General features: G+C 42.6%; 1 protein-coding gene across 2 annotated transcripts in view; it reads left to right on the forward strand.

Moving 5' to 3' along the window:
* The first annotated feature begins 1,297 nt into the window (after window positions 1–1,297).
* The window catches only part of grk5l (G protein-coupled receptor kinase 5 like), a 52,178-nt gene continuing 44,125 nt past the window's right edge, over window positions 1,298–9,350 (forward strand). Inside the window, exon 1 of one of the 2 annotated variants that reach the window (XM_053680044.1) lies at window positions 1,298–2,377. In XM_053680044.1, the coding sequence (XP_053536019.1) occupies window positions 2,326–2,377 (52 nt within the window). In that variant the 5' untranslated portion in view covers window positions 1,298–2,325. The remainder of the gene's footprint in view (window positions 2,378–9,350) is intronic. The other variant, XM_053680043.1, reaches the window with a different exon arrangement.

Here is a 9,350-nt window from a genome sequence, read left to right on the forward strand (position 1 = left end):
GATTGAATTTTTTATCTTTCTCATAACATGGTGTTTTGAAATCTGCGTGTGTGTGCTGGGGAAATCGGTGTTAAACCACGGCGCGGATGAATTCTCAACTCTGATTGGTCAGAAGGTTGTAAGCGTAGATCCGTCTGTAACATGTAACGTCATATTAACGCGCTGGTTCTATCCGTACGTCATCGTTTCTATAGTAACAGTTCGTTCGCTTTACGCCGCGCACTCTATGTTATCTAAGACTAATAATAAAGATCTAGTTTTTAACGCCGTGACGTTTTTTTATATAGTTCGAAGATGTTCATGTAAGGAAGGAGTCTCCAGTGTCACGGTTCAAGAGTTGGCGCTTCTTCTTTGCGTATTCTCAGTAAAACGACAAGCCGCGTTTTTGTTTCTGTCTGATTAAGTTGAAGAGAGCGAATAAAGAGACGCCGGTGAGGGAACGAGTGTTTATAGCCGCTGTGACGTAAGCGTGGACAGGAACTAGCTTTTCTAGTTAGCACCCTTTAACGCTAAGTAGCCAGAAATTTCCAGAAGATACCTGAAGTAAGAACGTATCGACCCGGTCCTCTTACTTCTTTAATTTTTTAATGATGATTGTTGTTTCATCGTTAAATAAAGTGAACTGCTTCTTACGAAGAATGCTTCATATGCAGAACAGAACAGTAACCCGTCAGAGTTGTATGTGTTATAGCCCCAGTGTTTTCAGGCATTTTGCGTAATAATTTGGCTGCGAAATAAAAGGAAAATGTCACAGTTTGTTTTCCGCAGTTTGATAAAAGTAGCTTCGGTGAAACGATCGACTTTTTCTTAGTAGCCTGCTAGTATAGCTAGCTAGTTAATCGAAAAGGTAGTTCGGCTGCCGCGTAGCTATTTTAAACCACGAGCGGCTACAAGTTACGTCCTTACGTTTGTAAAGTAGCTTCGGCAACACCGACCGTACGTCGAAATCGGAACTTTTTACAGGGAAAATAAATGATTTGTATGTACGTCGCGTGTATACGGTATATTTACGCTACGTTGCGAATTTCTCGCCACCTCCACGTTGTGACATTACTGTTTTCGAAACGTTTACAGGAACAACTCACCGCTTCATCTGAGTAGCGCTCTTTAAATGTCTCCACTTTCAACTCAACTCTTCCGCTTTACCGTCGATTCACGTCCCGTAGGCCCGTACACGCAGCGTGTATTCCTATTTCGTATTTTCATAACATAGACTAGGTTTATATTTAACGCCGCTACTGCATTGAGAATGTTATCACACACACACACACACACACACACACACAGTTTTTATTTAGTCTTTAATTTAAAAACATCGTGTCGGTGATCTGCTTTATTTTAAAATAAATAAATAAATAAATAAAATCTGGCAACCCGAGCAAGTACTGCAAAAGAACATGGCAACCTCTGAGCAGCTCCATATGCCATTTATCTGCTGGATCTGGCTGCCATAGGTGGCAGTGTGTGTGAGAGAGTGTGTGAGAGTGTGTGTGTGTGTGTGTGTGTGTGTGTGTGAGTGTGTGTGTGTGTGAGTGTGTGTGTGTATGAGGCCGGTGTGTATGTGTGACACACTGAACGAGGGAAACGACTCGAGCCGGAAAAAACCCCCCGATGGCAAAGTGAAAGCAGAAAGACTCGATGAGAGTGTGGGGTTCAGAGAGACCGGGAGCGGAGTGAGGAACCAGTGAGGAGCTGGGATCAACCTTCATCCACCTCCACCTCCAACACCACATCTACCTCCTCCTCCTCTTCCTCTTCTTGTTCTTGTTCCTCTTCTTTTCTGCCATGCATCATCATCATCAACACCATCACCACCACCACCACCACCACCCCCATCATCATCATCATCATCATCGGAGGAGGATGTAGACCCCTCGGCCTGCTCTAAAGACTACACCATTTCAATGGGACTTTTTTTTTTTTTTTTTTTGGTTTTGTTTTTGGTGATGAAGCTTCTTTCATGGAGCCCGAAAGACGCGGACAGCGCGCGCGCAGCTTACCGGACGGCACGAGCGTGAAATGGACAGGATTCCGACTTTAATTCGTGCGGGGTTTTTTGCGTTGAATTGAGGAAAAAAGAGGCGAATTCGGGGCCTGGGGAGGAGCCTCGGTCCCTCTCTATTCTTTCTTTATACACATAAATAAACCTAACTGTATATATATACATATTTGAAAGCATCTTCTGCTTGACATCACCGACTCGGAGGAGATCATCGGATCTGTGTGGGATTGTGTGTTTTGTGTGCGCGTGTGTGAGTGTGAGTGTGTGTGAGAGAGAGAGTGGGTTTTTATTTTTTTTTTGTGGCGGTTGGGATTTTTTTTTTGATGGAGCTAGAGAACATCGTTGCTAACACGGTGCTCCTTAAAGCGAGAGAGGGTAAGTTGGATCTGTATGCAGAGAACACACACACACACACACACACACACACACACACACACACACAGACACGAGCTGATTAGAAATGATTTATTGATGAAATGTTGCTATTTCGGTTCTGTGTGTGTGTGTGTGTGTGTGTGTGTGTGTGTGTGTGTGTAGTCGCTGTTATTGTTCCAGTGGTTATTGTTGTGTTGTTGCTCGAGTCATGTCACTGTACAGTACAACACACGAGATCAGATCAGATCAGATCGGAAGCTCTGTAAGGGTGTAGGGTTAAATACAAAGCCGACATGAAAGGGGGTGCGCGAGCGACTCTGCTACATTGTATCACTGCGCTCGAGCTTTTTAAAAAACGGCCACTTCAAAGCGTTGTAGACGCGCGCGAGTCTTTCACATCAACCGCGTGTGTAACACAATGCAGACTGGATACATATATACGCTGATATACACGGTGTGTGTGTGTGTGTGTGTGTGTGTGTGTGAAAGAAATGGCAGCTGGACACCGCTACCTTCACTTCCTCACACATTCCTAACAACATTACATTACACAATACAATATAACATGGCCTCCTGTGTGTGTGTGTGTGTGTGTGTGTGTGTGTGTGTGTGTGTGGGGTGTGTTTTCACGACACTGTAACACATGTAGTAGCTCAGGACGCGTTCCCAGACGTTGTGAAGAGAAAGCCCCGCTCAGCGATAGCGCCACTAAAGCCACAATAACCGCTACTTCCTTTCCCTGAGGCCTCACACGGCCATTACTGTACACTCTCATTACATCTGCTGCTGCATATGTTCACTTCACATCTCCTCCTCTCAGCCTCACCGGCTGTGTGTGTTAAAGTGTGCTAAAGTTGTGTTACATATGATAGCAGATCCAAATCACCATGGCGTTAGTGTATATACACTATAGACCAAGGGGTTATGTTTTCATGTTATCATGATAATCTGGTTGGATAGTCACTTACACACACACACACACATACCAGGTTTAGGTTATATTTTAGCATGTTAACATGGGGGTGTGTGTGTGTGTGTGTGTGTAATTGTCTTGTTTGTCAGTGTTTCGAGTTTTGAGTTTCGATGTTGTAATATGGTTCTCCTTTGTGGTGTTCTGTTACAGAACATGTTTACATGTAAGCATGTCAGGACGTAAGAGTCTGAGGGTTGTTTTGTTTTAAAAGATTAGGGTGTTGCAGTAGTGTAGAGCAGGTGTAATATAGCTATATAGTATGTTGATATGTTAACACGATCATATTGCTGGGACAGAAGACATCTGGTGAGACGGTGTTAACTTGCCAACTGATAAATCATGACGGTTTAGTGTAGGGTGTAAAATATTATGGTGTTTGAATGGCATTAAGACGCTAATCTATCCCACAACGGGATGTCAGATCATCAGATGGGTGCGCTAACGTTTACAGACCGAAGGTTTGTCTGAAATCGCATACGTGTGCGCTGTGCTACGCCATTTTGTAGTCAAGTGCACTTCAAGTACCCAGATGATGCACTTATTCAACCGAGAGAGAAAAACACCGAAGCGGGGAATGTTGGACACTTCGTGCACTCGACGGTCGCAGCTTTGCTTACGTAGTGGGAAAGGGGCGGAGCTACTAGGCGCTGATGCTGGCTCGAATTTGCTCAGAATATATATATATGTATATATTTTTTTAAAAACGTAGTGTGAAAAATTCAGTAAATTAATTTCTTCATTGTGCTGTTTATGTCCCCTTGATAACAGTGAATGAAATGCATTTCCGTTGATTCTGCTAAAGCTAGCGGCGTCACATTACGTGCGTTTGACGTCACATGCTATCACCCGGGAAACGGCGTATACTTCCGGTTAGTAAAAAGCCCCATTTGCGACAAGACTACCTTTCAAAAATTCATACGCTCGACAGTAGAGTACACACACTCTTTAAAAAGAAAGGTTCTTCAATGGTTCTTTACAGCACTATAGCATTTTACATTGTATCGGGTTCTTGAGTTACGTTACATAAGTTCTTTATGTTTGATTATTGATTCTTCAACGTATCATCCCTTAACACGTTAAAGTGAACCCTGTAAGGTTCTTTGTGGGACTGGAGAAGGTTCTCCTGATATCACTATTAATAACCTTACTTTGGTTCCTTAGAGCGCTAACTAAAGGCTGTTGTTGTTTTTTTAGAGAACTTGCTTCATGATAACATGGTTAATTGTGGCACTACTGTGAAGAACCATGTCTGGTTTCTTCAAAGCACCAGTAAATAGATGGTTCTCTAAAGAACTTGAAAGTAAAAATGTTCTTTGTGCAACTTAAAAGGGTTCTCCTAAGGGTTCTGGTTCTAATTGGAACCTTTATTTTTAAGAGTGTAGTGCATAGTGCGTGGTACGTCATTCGGGACACAGCTCAGGTCTACGTGTCAGGACGTAAAATCGTTAAATACAAAACGTGTCAACGGTGAAAATCGTTATATTCGTGTCATGGCGCGCGTGCGTGTACATACACATATTAGCACGTTACCGTGGTAACGTTTGTTGGACGTTGACAACAAAATGAAGTACGCTGATGTTTGACAGTAAGGTCTAGAACGCTGTGGCGGTTTTGTGTACGTGTTCACGTCCTGGCGAACCCATCTCAAACGTGTCTTCACAGCTCGATTAAAACCTGAAGCAAACGCTAAAAGAGCGTGCTGAAGGTTGTAGAATAACGTTCTAGACGGGGTGTGTGTGTTAAAGAACCGACTGTACCTTAGTCGATTTCTGACTTTCGCTGCTTCCTGTTTACACCTGGTCATTTCCTGTGCCTTGGATCAGCACTGATAAGATTTTAACCACACTCGTAGCTCTCTGGCAAGCGCGAAATCTATTCATTTGATCAGAACATCAACTTCCAGGGTTGTTCTTTTACAGAACAAGACGGGTGCAGTATCCGAAAGTGAGGAATATTTAAGTTGTTTTTAAACCCCTTTAAACGCCTCAACAGAACATGTATTGGTTGTCAAATGTGCTTTTAAAAGAAGGACGTCTTTACACGTGGCTAAAATACACCCCAGACCTCCTCCTGAAGCGGTTTGAGCATGCATTCCTAATCGTTTTTTGGGGTTTTTTTTGTCTTTTGTCCACAATTATGTCATCATTCATGCCTCAAGATTACAAAATATGAAGCCCGTGAACCTCAGACACGGCTTCCACCATCCCTGTGGCCTGATTCACTACCCAGAATCCCCCTGGGCGCCAGACACGGTTCTGTACTCATCGTCGTCGTTGCCCATTAGCTCAGGGTTTACCAGAAAATCTGTTTTCCTCATTTTTACGTGCATAATCTCTAGCTGGATGTAATCCTGACGCTTAAGGCCATGTGTAAACAGGGTCAGTGTTAAGCTTGCGCGATCTTATTTTTAAATAAACAACTTGTAAAGTAGCACGAAGAGACCTTGTTTACTCGTTTAACTTTATTATCATCAAGACCACTTCAAGGATTTCAATACAATTCAACTTCTGAAGGAAGAGAGACATGGGAGGAAGGAAACGTGACGGGGTGTTAGTACAGTATAAGTACAAGTCCACACCAATCAGTACCTTCTGACCAATCAGATTCGAGAATTCCACATCTCCGCGGTATAACAGAATAATTTCGGCATTTTTTTGTATGTGTGTGTGTGTGTGTGTGTGTGTGTGAACAAAAACGAGACCGGTTGGTTCAGGATTCGGAATCCGTCGTGCATTTAAAGGCGGGGGAAAAAAGATTTGGGATGAAAATGAAGGAGAATAAGAGGGAATTTGTACTGGGGATGTGTTCTGAGGTCAGCGTGAGTCTGCGTTTCGTTTCGCCGGAGAATCAAACCACTTGTAGTCGTGGGAAACAGATTCCAGAGAGCAGTGGAAAATTTTTTGGCCAGGCCAGAATCACATTAGTCTTCCTGTCTGGAGTGAAATCGGTGGAGGAATGGTGGGCTGTGGATGCCAGCGCTTAGCATCTTGTGTTCCTTTCTTTTGAAAGATTGATGTTGGGAAACGGCACGGAAGGCTTTCAGGGTCTAAACACACAGTCTTGGCTGCTTTAAAGGAAAGTAAGCTGTGTTTCATTTACTATTACGCTGATATTAACTTGATTAGAAGTCCTTAACTTCTTACCGCATTTGAAAGGAATGTTTCGACCGAACATGCTCACGTTTGACAGATAGATGGCTGGTTTTCCACAAATTTACACGACTCTGTGTGTACAAGGTTATCTGGTGGCTGTTCGCTTAAGCAGCCTCCTGAGGTTCTTCCCCAAACTGTTACCGCAAAGTCTGAAGCACACAATTGTATAGAAGGTGTTTGTACGCTGTAAGAGGAACCCAAACATTGTTCCAGCATGACGATGCCCCTGTGCACAAAGCGAGCTCCGTGTGAAGGATGGAAGAAGGTTGAAGAACTGGAGTGTCCTGCACAGAGCCCTGACCTCAACCCCTCTGAACACCTTTGGGATGAACTGGAACTGGAGCCTCCTCGCCATCGCAAAATCAGCGCCTGTCCTCAACCTCACTAACGCTCTCGTAGCTGAACGAACACAAATCCCACAGCCACGCCCACAAAACCTTCCCAGAAGAGTGAATGGAGCTTATTATAGCAGGAAATGTGGAATAAATCTGGAACAAGATGTTCAACAAGCACATATGGGTGTAATGGTCAGGGGTGCACATACTTTTGGCCGTATAGTGTCTTCGGGGTATAAAGAAAAAGACCCGTACTGTTTAGATTTGTGCATTTTTGTCTCATTAGGTCTGCATTTCTAGTCTTTTTTAGGTTTTATCCACACTTTAATCATCAGGATTACGAAATATGAATTCAGTGAACCTCAGACATGGCTTCCACCAACCTCACAGCCTGATTCACTACCCAGAATCGTCCTGGACGCCAGACACGGCTCTGTACATTCAGTTCTTGTTGTTGTTGCCGTCGTTGTCGTTGCTCATTAGCTCAGAGTTTACCATAAATGAGCAGGTTTAGACAGAGGCTTTATATACAGAGGCCCGGAGTCGGCCGCTAACGTTAGCCATGCGTGTTTTTCACTAATCTGGAGAATTCAGCGAGGCTGAGAGTCGTGACTCTAAACTCAATGGGGAATGGCTCAGGTCCAGTTGTTTTTCTTTAAACTTCCCCTGGAATGCTAAATGAAGCTCTGAGGCTGCTCTCGCCAGGACTTCAGATGAGCTCGTACCAGAGACCATGAATCGCTGTACACTATTTCTCAAAAAAAAAAAAAAAAAAAAAAAGATTTGAGCGAATGGTTTCATCCAAAAACATGTTTGTCAGAACACTCGTAGCTCCGTCTTGATCTCCGTTCAGCACTGCAACCAAAAAAACAAAAGTTTAAACGTACGTTTATGTGTTAGCCGCAGCTACCGAATACAACCCTGGCTAAATACAGCTAGCTTTTCTCCAACATGGATTGCAGTGTTATTTTATGCTACACATCAAAATGAGAAAATATTAAGTGAGTACATTTTTACCCAAAAAATATGAGGAGTGACTTATAAATCTTTCAATCAAACCTGAGGTAAAAGATCTAGTTAACACATTCATTACTTATAAGTTTGCTAGCAGATGCAGCATGTAAATAAGACCACGTACATGCTAGCTCAAATACTCTCATTGTATTGTACGTTAAATAAAATATTCATAAATTTGGTAAAAAAAATGTATAGTTTTAACTCTATTCTACTATCAAATATTTGCATTTTTTGATACAGTGCATAAAATAACATTTTCAATTCATGCTGGGAAAGAGCTAGCTGTAGGTTTGTTTTCAGTAGCTATGGTTACCACACAAACGTTTTCTGCTTCAGTGTCAACTGAGCTTGCTAGCTAAAGTTGTGATATTGTGAAAAACAAGAGACCCCCACTTCCTGTTGCAAACTAGTTATTTAGCAAGCTAGCTAACGAGCCAACATGACTATATCTAGTGTAAATTTAGTTGTACTAAGTTTTATTAGTAATTTACCAACATGTCTGAGGTAAATGTTGATATTCCTGAGGAGTTAGACTCATTTTCACGGTCACTGTGTCTTTAGATTGTACAATAACCAGCTGCTAGTTATTTAGCTAGCTAGTTAGCGAGCTAGTTTGACTTTGTAGCCTGTAGCATTGAAAGAAAATAAAGATCACAAGGAACAAATCATGTTAAGTTCATTGTCAGCATTTTAAAATCATGTTATAATGGTTAACAAAAAACGGCTAGTAACCTCAACTATCTGTATTTCTGTCCCAGAATCATTTTTTCATACTTTTTTTCGTTAGCTGAAAACCGTGACGTTCACCAACGTAAACTACCATGTCGCAGATTCCTGACACCAAACGTGTGTGTTGAGGAAAACAGGAAATTGTACATTTTCTATTTTATTACTGGGCAAACTATTTTTTTTAATTAGCCATAGTTAGCATAGACGTATTAGCAGGAGCTGTTATTGTGTGCAGATAATTGTGATGTGTGTGTGTGTGTTTTGAGCCCAGTTGAGTTGAGAGACAGTTTGTGTTGTGTGTATGTGTGTGAGTGTGTGTTTGACTACACTGACAGCTTGTCTGCAGCTTGAAGCTTCATTCACAGGGTTTGTGTCAGCAAACGTGTGTGTGTGTGTGTGTGTGTGTGTGTTATTCATTGGTTTGTTGATCGCGCTGCCTTTCGAACCGAAAATGAGGCACACGCAGCCTCTTCGTTCCAAATGTCCATCGCACAGTGTATAACAGGAAGAGCACAGTTTACAAGCCATGCTGTGTGTTTACACGGCTGAAGCCACGCTTCCGAAATCACTAGAGGACTCGGGCCCGCGCCACGCGAGCCCCAAACTAAATAAAGAGCTCATCAGCGGCGGCCATTACTCTCCTGCCTGGAGACATATTTGGCCACGGACACAAGCGTTCAGTGGTTTCATTTATTTCAATTTAACATTATATGTACAGGACTGACGTTAATGAGGCTTTTCATTATGACTAACGTGTCAGTATTAGG

The sequence above is a fragment of the Ictalurus punctatus genome, chromosome 5 (assembly GCF_001660625.3).
Source record: "Ictalurus punctatus breed USDA103 chromosome 5, Coco_2.0, whole genome shotgun sequence".
Lineage (NCBI taxonomy): Eukaryota > Metazoa > Chordata > Actinopteri > Siluriformes > Ictaluridae > Ictalurus > Ictalurus punctatus.